Source organism: Acinonyx jubatus, chromosome B3 (genome assembly GCF_027475565.1).
Source record: "Acinonyx jubatus isolate Ajub_Pintada_27869175 chromosome B3, VMU_Ajub_asm_v1.0, whole genome shotgun sequence".
Lineage (NCBI taxonomy): Eukaryota > Metazoa > Chordata > Mammalia > Carnivora > Felidae > Acinonyx > Acinonyx jubatus.
The window spans coordinates 114,667,979-114,688,897 of record NC_069386.1 but is presented as its reverse complement, the minus strand read 5'-3'; the positions used below and the strand labels follow the sequence as shown (position 1 = coordinate 114,688,897).

Sequence of the window (20,919 nt, the reverse complement as noted above, 5' to 3'; positions counted from 1 at the left end):
TCAAAAAAACGGCACAGCCCACACACATGCTGTCTACCAGGTAACAGATGTTGCTTCTGCTGATGCTTCTCTACCATCAAATGCTTCTAAGTTGACTCCAATGCGCTTAGAGATCTCTCTCTGCCCTAAAGTTCAGATGAATGGCCACTATGTACAGAGGAGCGGCTCCATCAGAAAGCGGAGGAAAGGAACTGATACAACAGAGCAAGTATTTCTGGAGCACCTGATTTTGGAGCTCAGGATGAAGGGCTCACTGGGTGTCTACAGTTATAATGAGGTACGCACTGGAAAACAGGCGACAGGCTTTTATTTTGTGTTATCAAATTGTCCTGAAATAACAGAGCTAAAGATCCCTTCCTTCCTTGAGACAGCAGAGTATAGAAGTTCTTTGGAATATGGAAATCTGTAAGCATGGTGGTGGTTTTGCTGCACTTGGACACAGCAAGTTGGGTAAGCATTGGATTTCATGCGGATGGTTCCTATGGTAGCTTCCAGTAATTGACTTCACCTGAGGTTTTTGGTTTTTTACTTTCATCTTAGTTACTTTACACTTAGAGAAGTTGCAAAAACAGTACAGGGAGTTTCCATATATCCATGACCCAGCCTCCTCCAATGCTACATACGGTACAATTATCATTCGCAGAACCAGGAAATTAACATTGGTACAATCCCATTAACTAAAGATTTTATTCAAATTTCACCAGTTTTTCCACTATGCCCTTTTTTTGTTCTGTCCCGAAATCCCATTCAGGATCCCATATCGTACTTAGTTATTTCTCCACAGTCCCCTGTAGTCTGTCGCAGTTCCTCAGTGTTTACCAGTCTTTCATGACCTTGACACCTTTGAAAAGTACTTACCAATCAACTGGGTTTGTCTGGTGGTTTCACGTGACTGGACTGAAGTTATGTACTTTGGGCAAGAGAACCACAGACATGATGTAACCTCAGCGCACCACCACGTCATGGGGTTCATGATAATGGACTTGGATTCACTCCATTAAGATGGCACCTGCCAGACAGTACATTACAAGTATCTTTGGGATACACTTTGAGATTATGCCAATCCTTCTCCTCCCCAACTGTCACCCACTGATTTTGGCATCTATCAGGTGTGTCTACTACAGTTTACACTAGTCAAGTTCAGTCTCCATACCGGTGTGTTGGGCCTGTGGGGATCACCTGGTGGTCCTGGTTAATTTCCACTAAACCACCATGACCACACACAGACTTGTTTGTGGTCTCATTTCCTGAAAAGAGCGGAAAAGGAACTGCAACATATTAACCGGCGTCTGCAGTAGAACACAAGGTCATGCGCACAGAGGGCCCTCACAGCCTCTCCCTGAAGCTATAAATACAGGATACACTCGACTCAATAAATCTTAGACTTCACATCCGCACCAAACATCGTTCAACTGTGGAACGTTTACTGAGCTTCCCTAATCTGGGGACTTTGCCTTCAAGGAGTGCTTAGGCTGGTCAGGAACCAGAGCATCGTAGAAACAAGGGCACAGGGTGACTTGGGGCAGTGGTGGGGAGCAGGGGGCAACTCAAGCATCACAAACCCATGACAGGCAGGAGCCTGCCAGGCGGTTGAGAGAGGAAGAGAACACGACACGCATTGCGCCAGGGTGGAGGAGGAAAGGCAGCTCCATGCAGAAACGGAGCACTATACAGTTGGCCCAGCTCTGGCACCCATGGTTCCTATCCTGCACCGTGGTCACTGCCCTCTCACGCTACAGGGACATTTGCACGTTAGGAGGTCTCACTGCCGTTCCAGTGCCAGCCCTCAGTCCTCCCTGTCCACGTCCAGGGAAGCCTGCTGGGGAAAGGGACGCACAACACCGTGGGGAGGCCTGCCGGCCACACCAGTCCTCCCAGGACTCTGACCACCAGACGACTAAGCAAAACCAGGAAGAGCACGACAGAGAAAAATGAGAAACACAGAACAAACATTTCTCAGGAGAAGAAATTTCTAATGGACGGCAATGGAGAGAGGTGAGGTATATAAAAGTAAGGATGAGCAATTATGAAAAATAACTGCAAAAAAACAAAATTAGTGGGATCCTGGGGATTAAAAATACAACTGGCTGAAATAAAATGGCAGGCCTAGATGACAGAATGCAGACAGGTGTATACCAATCCCCTCTCTGGGAGATAAAATTGATAAATATAGAACAAAATGAAAAAGAAACTGAAATTACAAAAGAAAGGTATGGCGGATAAATTCAGAGTTTCCACCATCCATCTAAATGGACTCCAGGCAAGTGGAACAAAGAAATTGTAGATGTTCAAAAAATATTTGTTGAAATTGGGGGGAAAAAATAATGCTTGATGGTTTCTTGTTTGTCTCAAGGTCACCAAGGGCAGACTGTAAACACCATGAAGACAGGTACATGTGCTTTTGTTCTCTGCCGGGCACTGTAGCTGTCACACACTAGAGGCATAGTCAATACCATTATTGAATCAAAGAATAAAGATACACATGTGTGCTTGTTTTTCAAGTAGGCTCTACTCCCAACCCCTAGATCAAGGGTCACACACTATACCAACTGAGCCAGCCAGGTGCCCCATGTGTACCTGTTGATTTTTACAACTACTTTAAAAATATGAAGAACATTCCTGTTAATACTAACCGGGATAATGAATTTGTGTGTGTGTAAGAAAAAACATAGAAGATTACAAGCCAAATTACTGGAACTGGGAGAGGGATTACTTTCTCCACTTCTATATTACTGATTTTTACCATAAGCATGCGTATCCTTTATGTGACTTATTCATTGTCGGTCTCCTTCACCAGAATGTAAGTTCCATGAAGGTGGTCTGTTTTGCTTACCACTCCAGTGCCCAAAGCCTTGCCAAGCATCATGTAGGCACTCATGTGTATATAGCAGCTACAGATGAGCGGCACTTTCCCTTCCGGAAAGGGCTTGCAACCAAATGAGCCGCAAGAAATACAATTATAGCTGAAAGGCTCTGGCTGTAGCATCTTTGAATCTTCAGTTTTCCAGCCCAGCCACTCTCTTTCTGGGCAGCCCCCATCCACAAACTGGGCATGCTGGGGGTAAGAGGGCCTGGCCAGTATTGCCCAACACAGGACCTCCTCTAAAGCTTATTCTTCACTCCACTGCATTGACCATGACTTCGCTAGATCTGCATTGTGGTCTGAGGCTCCCCTTGTTCAATTCTGCTCTTTTTTTTCCTGTCAGGGGGTCACATCTCCATCTTGGAGGACTCGACTTACCCAGTATATTCGTTACAGGATTAGATTTACAATACGATGTAAATTTACGCTGTTGCCAGGTTAGATTGTATCTGGCAAAGGCAAGAGGTTGGATTCTGAGTAGGGCAGACTAGACAGAGATGGAGAGACTGAGACACCTCTGCTAGAACCTGGGCGAGAGGCAATGAGGGTGTACAGCTGTAGCCTGGGAACAGGACACAGAGAGCAGGAAGTTAGCAGAGTCCCAGGAGGACTCAGGGGGCCTTGCCAGCTGATCGGAGGGGGAGCTTAAGGGAGACGAGGCACGAAAGAGACTGCAATGCTTCAAATCCAAGTGACAGACGATACCAGTGGCATTTCTAGCAAGAGGGAGGTGCTGAGGGAGGCTTGTTCAGGGAGGAAAAACTAAAGTCAACATTTGTATGCAGGGCTTTGCACTGCCAACTCGACAGTCATCCAGGTGGAAGCCGGGGACAGCGGGGGAGAAAGGAAGCCAGAACAGAGGAGAAAGCCGGGAAGACAGGGGTTGCATTTGGACAGAAATGTGTGTATGCTAATTATCCTTTCCAAACAGAAATTTTTGAGGTCATTAATGATAAAGGAAATACATAAATTATGCTACTGAAACAGAAATAAAAGATGCAAGTGAAAACAAATGTGTTAGTAATGAAGGCTGTATATGTGAGAATCAAATTTGGTCTTGGGAGTTGAAGTTAAAACAGAGGACACAGCAAAGAAACAAAATGAGCAAACCAATAAAATATACGTATCCCCAGAAAGCAGGCATTTGGTAGCTACCAGAAAACAGGTCCTGGCATCAAATTCCTAAAACAAATTTCTCACATGGAACTTTCCAAAGGGGCCAAAGAATGACATAACGGGCAATGCTTCATCGCCAGTTTTACTGCAACAGCAAATTTTGTTTTTATATGACTGGCTCTTAAAAAGATGACCTTGAATAAGGTCAAGTGTTTGTGCAAATGTGGCCTTCTGATGGTTTATCTTGATTTAAAAAATAAAACACAGGGAGGAGTATCTGGGGCACGTACCCTCTTAACCAACTTCCACACTCCTCGGAGCGGAGATGACTCAGGTACTAGGGAATCCTCAATGCCTTGTGGAGCAGAGTTCAGAATCTGTGAATCTGTGTTAAAACTCAGGAGATCACAGCCAAGAAAGGCGAGGAGGACTGTTTTCAAAGGAGCAAACATACAAACCTTCATACCTAATGGCCTCCTGGCTTCTGGAAGTCCTGAGCAGATAAAAAGATGGCAGCAAATGACTCTCCTGCGTTAGCTCAAGAAAAAATTTAGTGCCCCAAGTCTCCCTGAAAGGGTCACCTAATTAGAGATCTAACTTTAGACCAATCATATAAGAGTTTACGTGATCTCAGTCAAGACAAAACACAAGGATATTAAAACAATGAATTATTATACATGGATAAAATCTTTCCTCATTAATGTTGGCCCAGATTGACTGTGAACTTCAAGAACACTGAGCACAACATGGTTCAGTAAAGCAGACTTGTTGACTCGGGCTTATCACTTCCCTGAAGAATAAAACTATCCACACCAAAACACTAAACAGCATAACTATCCTTAAAGAAATCTGAATTATAAGATATCCCAACTTGTGTCAAGTTTAATGTTGCACAACTTATAGAAGGATTAAAAAAACAAACTAAGCACAGATTTTTCTAATAAGCTTTGCTGTATAGTGGTCCATGATGATCTATACGTATAATCCACACCATAATCCACCAGAACTGCTACTTGATGCTGGTCTAACAACTGGTTGATGATTTTCCTCTCACTCTCTTATAAAGAAAACTGGGTATTACAGTAACAACTGAACTCCAACGGCCAACTGATAGATCTGGGGCCCAGCATTCTGCTGGAACTGATTTGTGTGTGTGTGTTCATGCATGTGTGCAAACAGGTGTGTGTGTGGTGGGGTGAGGAAAGGTGGAGGTGGAGGGCAAGGAAAGGAAACGATAAAAACCATCAAATATGGTGGCTTAACGTTATCAGAAGAATAATTAGGTACACAAGCATCGGGAATGGGAAACTATTCTTAGGTGAGCTTCAGGTCTGACAATGGCAGTTTCTCCTGGGCACTGGGCAGTAGGGAGAGGCCCTTCCCCACCACACATCTCCAGTCACTGGACTTTGAGAGGGACACCCCACCTGGCACAGAGACAAGCCAATCAACACTGCTGACCAATGGAGTGAGAAACACCACTGCCAAGGCAGCCTGTAGGCCACTCTTTTCCATATATGCATCACCCTGACTGAGATTCAGGAAGGACGGGCCTCGTGGACAATTAGACACTCAGTGCAAGATTGGAAAAGTCCCGTATGACCACAGAAAAGTGAAGTGAGTGATGGCTAGGAAAAGTCTCCTCTTCAACAAGCCACGAGGGTAACTACTTTAACAGTATCTTCCACTTACAAACTCCCTTGGTATTTTGATCATAGTAGCTACTTAAAAACTAAACACAAAATACCTACGCGGACTCAGAAGGGAGGTGACCCGACTAATTTTAATGCTATCCTACTGCCTCCTTTGTGTTTCTCCAGGAAGGCCTGGTTGTGTCACTTGGACTTAGCACAACGACACGTTCACCTCAGGGTCCTAAGAGCATTAAATGACCAAGTCCGAGTCCGCATAAAGCACAATTAGTAACACAATAAATGTTAACGATGCTATTAGTGTCATTTAACCTTCGGTGAGTCCCACACGCACTAGCAAACCAGCAGAGAGGAGGGGGCAAGAGAAAGGGGTGGGGGGGGGGCAGCACCTTGATGGCGCGGTGCTTATTTGAGTAAGTGCAAACGGTGGGCTTCCTTCCTCCATTGGTCCAGCCTCCTTCCAGCACTGGAAATGGCTTACACTGGTAGAGCCAAATATCCTCTCAAGTCTAAATTTGCAAAATAATGACATTTTTAAAAACAGTGTGACATCAGAAAAAGTGACTGCAGTTTCATGAGCCAAATAGAATTAAAATTTACATGGAATGTCAACGGCCGAGTATCCTTCACTGAAGTGAATCCCCGCCCCCCCGCCAAGACTTAGCCACAGTGAAGTCAGGAATGCATTAAACAGCAGAACGGAAAATATCTGGTGATGAAGAGGCTGGAGTGACAGCCAGGTCAGTACCACCACACTCCGCTGCTAGAAGATAACCTACATCTGACGCAGATATACTCCTTCAACCAGACAACTCGCTTCCAGTTTCCGATTAGGAAATTAGGAAAAAACGATGACTGCACTGATCCCAGCGCACCAAGCTGTGTAGTAAAACTTATAAGAGAATTATTTGTCTAACTATAATCTATAGGGTGACTAAGTATAGCGATCACCTAACTTTTTTGACACACAGTTACACTTTCAGGGCTTAACTGCAGCGTCAAATGAGGTTACTGAGAGCCATAATTTGTCAGATATCACCGTACTGTGACAAACGACCTGCCCGGTTTGAAAATTCTAAGTTGTGTGGCCCAAGAAAACACAGCGGGCACTCCAAAACGGCCTCCCATTGGACTGACTTCCTGGATTAACTCCTGCTGAGTTCCCTGCCCGCACCACAATGACGAATGCCCCAGGCCTCGGGCAGGCCCTCTCCAGGGCCACGCACACTCTGTTCCCTCCGGCTGGACTTCATGCTGACGAAGAGTCGGCTGTGCCCTCCCAAACCTGTTTATGCCAGTCGACTTGTTACTGTAATGATGAAATTTAATTAAATATTATGGAAACTGATGGAATAAGAGTACTAATAAAGATAAATCTTGTTTCTATTAAAAACTAAACTGAAGGCTCTGGAAGACGTAATAACAGCAAGTCACTAAAAAGAAAGCTATCGGATTAGATGTGGGCAAGACAACTATAAAAAAGGAGGAAAAAAATGAAACCTAAGATTCTGCAAGATTGGATTGCTTTGCTAAGGTCTGTTGTAGCCCTTGTGGTTGATACTTTTAAGGCAATGTAAAATTCAAAATAGTGGAATCACTGTCAAAGAAAAGCCCTTGGCCTCACAAGAGTTTGCCGAGTACATTTTTATAGTGGAGTGAAAATAAAACATTCTAAGCATGTATAACATTTTAAAGGTTCCCTACTTTTAACTGGTATTTTCAATTAACAAGTCCCAATTTTGCTGGGTAAGAGGGTATTTTCCATGCTTCAAATCAGAAATGACTTTGGATTAGTGGCTTTTAAATTTATGAAGTGTTATGATCTGGATTCCTCTGGAATACAGATGCCCAAATTTTTATCCCATACAAATTTCTACCAGATTTAAATGGAAAAACATACTCCTTCCCTACAGTCTAATATAGTAGAGAGAAGAACACGATGGTTAAGGACATTACGCTGGTGAGATGCACCGTAAGTGGAATCCTGGCTCCCACATCACTAGCTCACATCAGCTGAACCATTTAGGTTCACTTAACCACTTCAGCCCCAGTTTTTTCGTCTGGAAAATGCCATCCTTAACAGTACCTACCTCGGCGGGCATTTAGACATTGAAATGAGAAAACGCAGGTCACATCAAATGCGTACTAAAAGTTTCTGGTACATAGTAAGTGCTCAAAAATGTTTATTACTATTATTATACTGCCTAATAAGAAATAGTGCCTACTACTACATAAGTAAAATTATAACTGATATGTTCTCTCTTATGTTGGACTCGATGCATCCATTTTTGGCAAGATGGCCTCCACCAACAGACAACTAAGAAACACCTGTGGGAAATGTCCCCAGGTACAATAAAGCAGGGGCTCACGGCTAGATACAATTTTACCTCCCAAGAGATAGTTGGCAATGCCTGGAGACATTTTAGGTCATCACAACTGGGGGAGGGGTACCTACTGGCATTTAGGGTACAGAGACCAGGGCTGCTGCTGACCCCTCCTACATCCTACAATGCCCGCAGGATAGCCAGCCCCCTCAAAGAATTATCCAGCCCCAAATGCTAAGATGGCAACACTGAAAAACCTTGTACCCTAACGGACAGTATAGAATGAAGAAGTGATTTCTAAAATCTGAACTCCATAAAATTATTCTGAGAAAACACAGATTGCTTAAAAATGAAAACGGAATCTTCATTAGCATAGTGTCAAATATCAATGACACAGATACTTAGAGGACACGGATACTTAGCAACAAGACAAGACTCTTTTGGCCAATAAACTCTCTTGAATAGGGTCTATCATGTAATACCTCATGGGAAGTTTGATTCTAACGTGAGCAATGTAACACAGTTACAACGAGTACTAGAAGCAGAACTTCATTCGGAAGAATGAATCTAAGTAAGATTCAAAAACCCCAAAGCAGGAAGTGGAAAGTCAGAGCGCTGCTCCGGTACTCTGCATACAGGGAGGCCACTCACCAGGGCTGCCGAGATTACTGACTTAGCTAATGGACCACTGGTGTAGGTCCTCCCTTGGTGAGCAGCTGGTTTCTCAGCTTGGGCACTCGTAGGACTTAAACTCACTCTTCAATTAATAACGTGGCTCAAAAACAATGACAGCTCCCAAGACTTCATTGAAACTACTTACTGTTCCATGAATCACAGGGCCTTACAATCCAACAATGTATGCAATATGTACCCCCCCCCCAACACCAGAAAGACTACAAAGGAAGTCACCAATGTTTTAAGGGTCCTTATCTCTCCAGACTCTTTTCTACTCAAATCTGTTAAGACCTAGATTTGATTCCTGCGGGAAACTTATTGGCTCTGTGACTTTTGCCAAATAACACAATCAATGTTCACTAAAATTCCTATCAAAGTTAAAGGAGTGTATAAGTCCCATTTCCTCACGAGAACACTGAGGCAGAAAAGAAATGGTTCTGTACTAAGCATAAGACTGCTAAGAAAAGGCAGCACTAAGATGGTTTTTGTAGTTAAAAAAAAACAAAACTGTATTTAAAATATTTTCAACTTTATGACATTTATCTCTCAAGGTAACAAAGCAAGTCTTTTCTACAAAGGCTATAATTGCATCCACTAAATTAAAAAAACCATTAATATTTAATATACACTTTTATGCCTGAAAAGAGGCAGTAACTCAGAAATGCAAAAAAGGTATGAATTGTAGCAAATCTAACTACTTCATACATCATGGCAAAGGAGCTCTACTCACCCTTCTGATAGAAGAATTTCCTGTAATAGTACGCGCCCAGGTCCACATGCTCCACGATGTATCTCTTCACCCTGTCCAGATGCAACACAAGGTTGTCCTTGGGCACTTCAAGTACTGCCACTCCTGCATTTGTGCAATGGGAACTAAGCGTAGACTCAAAGGAGGCACTTTCACACCCACTAAAGGAACCAGAGTTTGATTTTGACAGGCTGATTTTCCTCTCGCCTTCTCCACCTATCTCATTCCGAAAATACGGACAGCTCAATACAAGTTCATTGCTCTTATCGTCTCCCTGGTCCATGCTGAGGCTCCCCTTGGAATTCAGGTCCTCCGTGCTGCCCATCGGGGAGCTAAAACTGGCCGAGTGGGACAGAGGTCCAGAGACCAGGGATGCCACGGCAGCGGCCGATGCCCCCGTGGTGGTGTTTCTTCTCTTAATAACGTTGTGCCTGTTCATAATGGCCTCATTCAAGTCAAATAGTATACTCTGGACATCGTAGTGGGCAAAGCACTTCGGGCATGTCCAGGGCCTGACAGAGTCTTCTGACCGGTTGTCTTCAAGATCTGACGATTTCCCAAGTTCCTCACCTTTGGCATTGCGTAACTTACGAAAAATGGACGAGTCTCCAGTTTCAGACTTGGAACGGCGCTTGAGTGGTTTTTCCCTTTCCTTAAAGAGCCGGAGGTTCTCCCTCTGGGAGATGGGCCCGTCTATGACATCCAGGGAGAAACCGGAGCCCTTGCCCCCACTGGCGATGAGGAAGTCACTGAGCTTGGTTGGAGTTGGACCTCGATCAGACTTGTCGTCTTTGTAGCCCTTTAGCAAGTCAAAGAAGCTTTCCCCGGACGTTCCCTGCTTATCAATTGAAGAGGTGCTACCATATTCCCTGTGCAGTGATGGCCCAGTCTTGTATGTGGGCGAGATACATTCATCGAAGCTATCCACGTCAAGTTCACTTATGGTGATATCGCTGTTGCTCCGCTGACGGATCCTGCGGAGAGCCTTCCTAGGGGAGCTGGGGTAGGCTTCAGGCATGAGAAATCTGGAGTCCATGTTCTCCGCCGGCCTCGTCTTGTTTTTCAGTGTGTTCTGTATGCTTTTTAACATGGCTGAGTCACTGGAATTGAGGCTAACAGAACTTCCCTGACTCACAGGACTGCTTTTGGAGGACAGGCTCTCAAGGCAACTTGAGGTTTCTATTTCCTGGCTTGAACGGCTAGATTCTTTGACGTTTTCCTTTCTCGGGGGCCAATCCGCAATCCTAGCCCTAACCCCCATCTTGGGGACTCCGGGGGTCGAGGTTATATGATGAGACCCTTCGCTTCGGGGGGGCCCTACCGGAGCCATGACCGAGGACCCTAAACTGCCATTCTGGGACCTGAAGCGTCGCATGTAGAAGTCGTCAGTGTGGACTTTGGGGGCGCCATCTGTGGCGACAACCGAGGCCCTTTCGGGGGCAGCAGGCCTCTCCGTCTGCGACCGTTTCAAGCTGGTCATGATGTAAAAGCAATCAGACTCAAATCCCTGTACAAAGGACCATCATATCTAAGTTTTAAATGTGCACTTCCCTTTTGGAGAATGGTTTCCAGAAAATATAGCAGTTGCATGAGATCTTAATCTTTTTCATTTAAAAGGTTAAATGATGCCTTATTTCCAAACCTCTGACAATCCAGATCTTCAAAACATTATAATCCACAATAGTTCCTTTGCTTCACTTTAACAGACAGCTGTCTTTCAGAAAAAAATGAATGGAACTTGTATTACGAGGACTCTGTGATTGCCATAATCCCATGCTTTCCCTAAAAGAGAAGGACAATTAGGATTAGCATTTGATAAATACATCTAAAAATAAATATGCAACTGCTAAAAGCAGACACATGAAAGAAAATGAAAGACTCAATAATGGATTGTGGTTTGCAGTTCACAGCCCATATTTTTAGTAAAGCAGGTTTGAAAGGAAGAAAAGTGAAAGCATTCAAGACCATCCATCATTTTAAATGATATATATTTTAAAAGACTATTCATACTTGAGCTTCACTGAACTGTTTCCTGTAAGAGGAGGGGCGTGGAGATCTTGTTCTAGGACATCAAGGCTCCTACCCCAAGTACAGACCAAGCACAGGCTCCAACGACCTCCAATAATGTAGAGCATCATGAACCCACCACTGTGCTGACCAGAAGTTCGAGACATAACCAACAGAGTTCGATAATTAAGCAGTGTACAATTTTTAAACAAGACAAAAAATTACGTTATCGAGTATGTTGCAATACTCACTTTTTAACACCTTCTGTATCTCAAAATCCTTACTTGTTTTTTTTGGTTTTTTTTTTTTTTTTTTTTTGGTTCTTTACAAATGCTTAAGACAGTTGGCAAGAGCAAATACAATAGAGAGAAAAATAAGCAGGGTTTTCCCGGAGCCATTATACCCATTAGCACTCCTCTGTATTTCCCTCACTTTATTACTTACCCCCACAAGGAGTATCTCGGGATGGATCCCGCATTCACCACCACCCCTTCTCAAGCTCTCCTTAGTCTACTCTTGAAGCTAGAAATAATTCCACTAATTAACCAAATGCCTGCATTTCCTTACGCGCTGCATTCTCCCCCCGCCCCCCACCCGCCCCTCCGGTGCTGATTTACGAAGACAGCAGAAACAAAATGCTGCTCTGGACAGACCTGTCCATATTCCCCGACAGACGACAGAGAAGTGTTAGCATCCTTGCAGGTGATGGGTGAAGAACACCAACTTCCTTGTGAGCCCGTCAGTCGGGAGGCAAGAGGCACGCATGCTGAGTGCAAAACCCCGCGTGGTTGCGTACATCCTGAAAATAAAGGCAGAGGACCCTTTTCCAGGGCTCCACGGATTACACAAGAGGTGGCCTTTAAATTCTTGCCAAATACATGTTTGGAAGGATGCTGCTGAACCAGCACTGCGCTGACAGGGCTGCATTGTCTACAAATCACGGCAGACGCCCCGGGGACGACCCGCGCTCGCTGCACTCCGCTCATCGGTAACAAGCACTTACTTCCACGATAATTAAGCAGCTCGCTAGTCGGCCTCCTGCCTCCGAGGCAGCCGCTTTAATTTCTCTTGCAGTACGCAACATCGTTTGAGAAGACTCGCTGCTATTTAAAGGCTGGAACATTGAGGGGAGTTTCAAAAACTGCACGCTGCCTGCAGAATGCAGGGCCGGCTGAGCTCCAGCTGGGCTCAGGGGCTGGGCCGCGCCGGCCGATAAGCGCCAATTGTTTTCACTCTGGCTCCTCTTCCTCGGCTTTTGTGACGGGGAATAATGGTTTTGCACGGCCACCTAATTAAACCTGGCTTTTGAGCTTTCGAGATACTTCTGCCCTCAGACTGCTAGGATTTCCTTTACAATTCAAAACGCCGCAGGCTCCTCTCCAACTGTAAGCCTTCAAGTGGAATAACGTGCTAACTTGCTTCCAGAGGCGCCGGGTATGCCCATGTGGCCACAGCTGAGGTTTAAGAAGTGCTCCTCCTAAGATGGGAGGGAAACCAGCCAACTGAGCCAAAATGCAAAGTAACCTCCAGCCCATCTCCACAGAAAAAAATCTTTAGGCAACCAAAGCTGGAATTTATGAGCTATTTTGCAACTGGGGGTGGGGCAGGCTGTTTATTTCAATGAACTATCTTTCAAACAAAGAATATACTAGCATCAAGCACAATTCTAAGTAGATTCTTATAAAAATCAGATGCTTTCAACATTTGTCACAAGCTCACAGAAATCCAAATAAATCTACCATTCCCAGAGCTTTTGGTCTCTAAAAGGCCAACACACTAATGCCACGGTGATAAAAAAGACATTCTTGTCACATTTCATTTCCCTTAGAAAATAGTTTGTTGCAGAACTGTCTTTTTTTAGGAGATGTGAAGTTCTATCCATTGTAGGAGGAAACTGAAAGGCAGCCCTAAAAGACAATAAATAGAACTGACTTGGAAATGCCCAGGCTTGGCTGTCTCTACTACAGACCTCCTCTTCGGAACCATCTCACATGCTTCCTAGGTTTTTTAATGAGTTTTAAAAAATCTTATATTTCATAAAAATTTCTTTGCAGTTTAAAAGAAATGCCAAGACTCCCATTACGTCTTATAAAACAATGCAATGTTTCCTGTCAATTTCAAAATAGAGATGGGCACATAGGGAGAGAGAGTGCCCACAGTTTAATGACCTGTCAAAACCAAGGAGTTGAAGACAGACAACTAAGTTAAATAACAGATTTTTTCTGTCCTCAGGACCTTCTTTCCTATTCTCATTGCCTCCCAGCCCCATCTTCCTTCCTTTCTCCCCATCCTTGTTTATAGCATCAAACCCCTTTCAGTGCAATATGAACTTTGGACACAGACTAGCATATGTAGAAATATATATATGTTTTACATTTGTTAAATTAGTCAAAAATAAAAATTTCAACTATGTGTGTAATATTATGACAGATCTGTAACACCTAAAGCCTACTCCTTGGTGTTGATGGAAAAGCAAACATACGCTGACAATTATTAGCAATTCTCTTAATTATCAGCAAACCTGCCTAAGCATCACTGAATACAGTAAAAAGCAATAGATCTGAATAGAGGAACAATACTAATTTATAGCACGTCACCTCCATCTGTTGAAAGAGTCAGCTGTATAAAAACTTCCTTGCTATACATTTAATTTTCCACCTCTACGTACTATTTGGAACCTAAGTGGAAGATCCATTTAGCAATCAACCCCACTGTTTAGTTCGGTGACTTCTTGCAAATTCTAGAAAACAAGAAGATGCGTTCAAATCCTACTGGGAAAGTCTTTTCATCACTCAAAGTCTATCACAACGTAACCTGCCATCCTTTCCTGACATCAATCTTCCAGAAAAAGCGCTTCCTCCTCTCTTCTAAATCCTCCCCAGCATTTCTGAATTTCCTTCTGACCACTGACCACACGCTTGGTGCTAGAGGGTATTTGAGGAAACAATCTCTCCCTTCAAGGGAAGCTACAGGTGTAAAAACAGTCCTTCTGATTCTGGCTCCTTGAGACATTCACAATCTTGACCCCTTCCTCTTCCCTAAAACTCTCTTCTCCAGATTTCCCTGATAACCATGTTCTTCATTTTCTCTTGCCTTTCTCTTTTTGGTCACTCTTCAGTATCGCTAGTGGACTCCACTGAACAGCTAGTGATTCCAGAATGGCATCCTTGGCTTTGGCTGGCCTCTCTTACCGTCCTTCATACTTTGGGAAGGGGCTATAAAGGGTATCAGTATTAGGACGTATGGGAGCACTGAATCCATTAGGATAAGATAGTAGGCACGAGTATACTCAGGTAAAAATATTACTCTGGAAAGCAGGGTGTTGTTGACTTGGTTGGGTCACAGTTGCCTCTGCAACTGAATGAAGACCAAATAATGGAATTACGTGAGGAGATAGCTGCATGGTAGCCAGTGTGGTCTGGTGACATCATAGGTACCTGAACTTTTAAATATAATCCCTGTGCAGTTACTTCCAAATCCCTACTCATGACTCTCTCCCCTAAACTCCAGATAAAATATATACAAGTACTCATTTGATATCTTCCTTATTTACCAGTTGGTATAATGAATTAGCTACCAGAAAAATGGAAAAATAATTTTTTCCCAAGAAATGAATGAGTGGTAAGGAAGTGAGAATAAATAATTGAAGGAACCAAATGAAAGGAACAACACGAGAAACTTTCCTTGTGCCAAGGGCATAAAGAATAGTTTAGAGGCTACATAAGAAGATGTGGGAACGAAAACAAACAAACAAACAAAAAAAACACCCAGAAACAACAACAAAAAAACCAACTACTATAGTTCTTCCCTGAAATAATTTACAACACAATATGGTATGTTCACCAAAAAGATGTAGCACTTCTCATCAAATACGTCCATATTACAAATATTACAAAATGGGATGTTGTTACATTTCTCCACTAGTACTTGTGAAATATTATCTTATGAAATTTGAGTATTTATGAAAGTATCAATGTTAATAGTGTATAAAGTTGTATATATAGATTTAGAATGCCCATAAATATTCTTTAGTAATGCCCATAAATATACTTTAGAATGTAATAGGAAGCTTATTTTATAATAGAATTATAACCTCACAGTGCCTGAACATTACGTTAGCTAGGACAACCAAATAAGGTAAACTATTTTCTTTACATCCCTTCCTGGCTTTTACTGAAGTTCACTCACATTGCATAAAAGTAACATCTCAGATGGAAGGGCTGTCTCAGTCTTTGAAGCGAGCCTGTAACACATACAAACATCTCAGTGCAAGGTCATGTAGAATTTAAGATTTATGAATCAGCATGTAACTTTTTAGAGAGGAATTTCCCTTCTTTCATTTCTGTTCTGTCCCTTCAACAAAAAGCAGGAAGGATTGGGAAAAACGGGGTTGACAAATCCAGTTCCTGTTCTCCAAATGTCCACTATCTGAATAAGAGACCACTGATGGAGACAAAGTAGATTCAAAAACACCCTGAAATTAACCAAGCGAGTAAAGAAGTTGTAAAATGCAAACCATATAATAAAACTAAGTTACCTTTGAATCTGGAGATAAGAAAGCAATTTAAAATGTGTCTGTTAGGCCAGAGCAAGAACCAAAAGGAAAAATAACATTTGGTTCCTACCCTAGCGCCTAACTAAAAAAGTTCACTGAAAAAAGTTACTTTTCAAAGTCCTATTAAAGCTTGAAGATCCTTTGTATAGCGGAGGGTGAAGGAAACAACAAAATTCGGCAGAAAGCTTGATGGTGGAAACGGGAGACTAGAATAAAGAAGGTGCCCAAGTTTCGTGGCGGAGTTACTGGTGGGTAGGGAAATGATTCAACAGCTGGCAAAATAAGAAGAAAAATGTGAATGTTTATCTCTTATACTTAAACATGATTAGACTTATGTAATATGCAATATAATGCCAAAGGGCTAGGTCTGAGGAGCTCAATGGTAGAAACATAGAGGTATAAAGTAGGGTAAGAGGCAATAAGTAGAAGGGGAACGGTGACTCAGAATTATCAGAGGAAACACAACAGGTGTTTGAGGTGCAGGAAACGAACACATTTTTTTTTTTAATTTTTATTTATTTTTGAGAGAGAGGGAGACACAGAACTCGAAGCAGGCTCCAGGCTCTGAGCTGTCAGCACAGAGCCCAACGCGGGGCTCGAACTCATGAACCGTGAGATCATGACCTGAGCCGAAGTTGGACTCTCAACCGACTGAGCCACCCAAGTGCCCCTGAACAGTTTCAAGGAAAATTGGAGTGTACCCACTCATCAGGGGCACTGAGCATTTCCATGCCTGGCACCAGGATATACGAGACCAGACCAGACCAGTGGAGCAAGTGTATGTTTTTCATGTACTAATTTGTACATTAATATTCATTTAAAAACATAAAAATTGTATTCATCAGTACTGTACGATGTAATCTACCGCACAGCTGATTATCAAATATGATTTGGTACGAAACCACTTCCTACCAAATATGATCGAGGGAAAAGGGCGTGTCAGAAATGGGAACAACCAGTAAATGTCTCCTAGGCAGAAGGGAATCCTTGGCAGCTCCCCCAAATGGTGCTTCAAATTCTGCAAGTTATCAACCCGCAAAAAAGGGTCCCAGAATTAAATACGGCAGGGACACACTACGTATCACCTCCCTTAGGACATAATAGTACTTTTTAGTAGATTCAAGGTTACACGAAAAAAAAAAAAAACGTTTATTTAAACTAAGATTTCTTGGGGCGCCTGGGTGGCGCAGTCGGTTGAGCGTCCGACTTCAGCCAGGTCACGATCTCGCGGTCCGTGAGTTCGAGCCCCGCGTCGGGCTCTGGGCTGATGGCTCGGAGCCTGGAGCCTGTTTCCGATTCTGTGTCTCCCTCTCTCTCTGCCCCTCCCCCGTTCATGCTCTGTCTCTCTCTGTCCCAAAAATAAATAAAAACGTTGAAAAAAAAAATTAAACTAAGATTTCTTAACTGATAAGACCCATGGATTCACTTTTTAAAAAAACAGAACAATTTTTATATTGTGCATCCTATGGAATGCAATTGGGGACAAGAATGTCCAATATTGGAATAATCTAGAATACAAACAAAATTGTATATACATTATAAATTTTGCTTTAAAAAAAAAAAAGTTACATAACAAGCCAAAAGAAGTTCCCCCAAAGGATTTACAATGCCTGTCTTTAGGTAGTTGGATTAAGAATAATTTCTGGGCTGGGGTGCCTGGGTGGCTCGGTTGGTTGGGCGGCCAACTTCGGCTCAGGTCACGATCTCCCAGTCCATGAGTTCAAGCCCCATGTTGGGCTCTGTGCTGACAGCTCGGAGCCTAGAGCGTGCTTCAAATTCTGTGTCTCCCTCTCTCTCTGCCCCTCCCCCATTCATGCTCTGTCTCTCTCTGCCTTTCAAAAATGAATAAATGCTAAAAAAAAAAAAAAAAAAAAGACTAATTTCTGGGCTTTCTTTTTTTTCTTGGTACTTGTACTATTTGTTTTCTAAAATGAGCAAATGTAACTTTAATAATCAGAAGAAAAAATGAAGGAAAAAAATAAACCCATCATTCTGTTGTTTAAAAAAAAAAAAAAGACCTGGGAATGTAGTACGATGAACACACCTCTGACTCTGACTCCTAATTATAAACTGCTGCCCTGTTTAAAGCTCCAACTACGCAAATCACCGAACAAGTCAAAGCTCAACAGATGTTAGGTCCTTCCCCGGAGATGATCTTGCACTAAATCTCCTGACTTAAATGAAATCAAAGAGGGCTATCTGAAATGTAGAGTATTAAAGATGAGAAGATCAGCAGTATTTACAAATTTGATTACTTCATACAGATGATTAACACAACTGCCTAAACTTCCTCATTTACAGATGATTTCTTTGTATTTAGTATCAATATAAAATGCCCTGCAGCCCAAAGAGCCTCCATTTCACCTTGTCACCAGGTGGTGGTGACTGAAAACCCAGGTGAGGCTGCCTAACCGGGGTGAGGTTGAGCCATGAGCCATCATTACATGTCCCCTTTCCTGGGACGCTTCTACTTTCCCACGTTCAGACATCTTACCTGTTGCCACAGTCCTCTTTCTGCGGAGATTCAGGCTAAATGTAACGAATGTCCCCATTTGGGCTCTGCTATGAGATATTGATGGCTCAGGAAACCAACACTATATTTAACCTGAGGAGGGAGACTCTACTGGTATTGACTTCCCCTCTGGGAACAGAAGGGAAAGAGACGGTCTGAACTGTATCAAGTCAGATTCAAATTACATAAGCTATGAAAGCTACCCTTGATCCACACACAATGAACAGCAGCCGAGAACCCACATCATTAAGACAGCTTGTCAGGTCGCCAATGTGGACCTGGGCCAGGGCACTGCTAGTGCTTTGCACTATACTAGTCACCCTCCCAGGGGGAGCCAAAGAGGGAATGTTTCCACCCTCAAGTCCCTCTAATCTACCTGGAACAAGAGGAGTATGGGAATCCAGTGGGTTCAGTAAGATAGAACATCACAAATGGCTTTAATAAACATATTGTGGTTCTCTCAATTGAATATTTATATTCTAAAAAGAAATTTCAGGAAGTGCACTTGAAAAAAGCACATGTAAATTCAACTTAGAGTAGAAAGTAGCATCAGTAAGAATCACGGATAAACATAAAGTTGTTTCTATATACAACCCTAATATCCAAATAATTTTAAATCATGATGAATATCAACAGTAACCATATTTCATTTGGTATATTTAAAATTTTTTAATGTTTATTTTTTTTTGATAGAGAGACAGAGCACTGGCGGGGAGGAGGTGGGGGGGGGGGGGCAGAGAGAGGGAGACGCAGAACCCCAGGCAGGCTCCAGGCTCTAAGCTGTCAGCGCACAGCCCAATGTGGGGCTTGAACCCACAAACCATGAGATCATGACCTGAACCGAAGTTGGACACTTAACCAACCGAGCCACCCAGGCACCCCACACTTAGCAGATTTTAAAATACCACCCAAGGACCAAGACTTAGAAGAAAAAAATTAAAACAAAATCACCCCGCACTGCTTTAGCATTTCCTTAAATACAGATTGCAGATGCTTTATTTGTCTGTTTCTTCCTACCCTTATTCCTGGCTAGAAGCTCTCCCTACAGGGCTCCAGAGCAGCAGGACTCCCCTCCACTTCTCTCTCCAACACTTGTTCATGTCTTCAGTCCTCACAAGCACCCTATGAAGCAGTATCTCCATTTTCAGGGAGATAAGTAGATTGTGTGTGACACCAGGGGCTAGCTCTCAGTAAATACTGGACTGGCAGTTAGAGAATTAATGGCAGAAAATTAGTTCAAATACACATTATAAAAGAAAAATCATCTCCCTTTATAGCCTGAGTTATTCGTTTTTTTAAATGTTTATTACCTTTTTTTTTTTTTTTTTTTTTGAGAGGCGGGGGAGTGGGGGGCAGAGAGAGGAGAGACAGAATCTCAAGCAGGCTCCATAAGGTCAGCCCAGGGCCCGGCATGGGGCTCGATCTCACAAACTGTGACATCATAACCTGAGTCAGAATCAGGAGTCGGACACTTAACCGACTGAGCCACCCAGGTGCCCCATTTCTGAAAACAAACTCCTGTACAAATCTCTACATCTAGCAGGAGAAAAATACTGATTATCAACTTTCTTAAAATGCTACAGTGGTCAAGCCACTTGTCTTTTGGGAAGCTTCACGGCCCCTCAATTGCCACCCTGTTATTGTGTGATTGAGGCTTGGAATTCAAGACTAAGTGGCACCTGTCCCCAGACTGCTTTCTCCTTCCCGTCACAGCAGGAAGTAGGTCTGCCCTAAACAACCGTGGTACCTTTCCATAAAGATCTATTGGATGACTGAACCCGAATTAAGGGTATCCCTCTCTGAGCTTACATTCAGAATTTAAAATTGTGAGTTATGAGGAAAAAAACCCTGTCCAAACCTGTCATTTTCCACATGTGGTATCTCAGGGTCAGAAACTGGAAGTTCACCAGGGGCAAATGGCCAGAGGAAAAGCCCGTATGTGAAGCCAAATTTCCTCATTCCCAGACTCCCATCCTGTCAGCTCTGCCAGAAGTTCTTCCAGAACATGCTCTGCAACAATTTGCTGCCATCAGTTTTAACTACAGTTTGAGCATCCATGATGCTGTACCAGTTTGTACACAACCTTGTTTACACAGCACCCCCCGGGAGGTGTGATCCACAGAGCTTGTGTGGAAGATTCTGCCGCTCAGAAGAGCCTGGATCACTGCTCAAGGGGTCTGATGCCTACGCCATGTTGCTTGCGCTACAACACTCTACCTCCTAAAAATGCCTCTCCTCCCCTCCTACTTTTTGAAATTCGTGACAGCCCTACACATGGTTGGGCCTTTTCTCCCCAATTAGATGTTTAGATTCCTGAGGGCAGAGATCCATCCGGTTCTTCTCCCCAAAGTATCTCAGCTCAATCTCCTTGAAATGGAATCATTAGAAACAAAAGTCACAGGATCTCAGTTAAAATGGACTAGAAATTAATGGATAAAGTAACAGAATTCATACTGTCATTTAAAAT

The 20,919-nt window shown here is 43.1% G+C and overlaps 1 protein-coding gene across 28 annotated transcripts in view; it reads right to left on the bottom strand.

Moving 5' to 3' along the window:
• Positions 1-20,919, bottom strand: part of SIPA1L1 (signal induced proliferation associated 1 like 1) — a 363,206-nt gene that overhangs the window by 121,011 nt on the left and 221,276 nt on the right. For 24 of the 28 annotated variants that reach the window (XM_053224633.1, XM_053224634.1, XM_053224635.1 and 21 more), the window contains one exon: positions 9,361-11,160. In XM_053224633.1, coding sequence (XP_053080608.1) covers positions 9,361-10,858 — 1,498 coding nt within the window. In that variant the 5' untranslated portion in view covers positions 10,859-11,160. Of the gene's footprint in view, positions 1-9,360; positions 11,161-11,829; positions 11,849-12,038; positions 12,185-20,919 lie in introns of those variants that run through there. The other 4 variants (XM_053224647.1, XM_053224640.1, XM_053224637.1 and 1 more) reach the window with 2 other exon arrangements.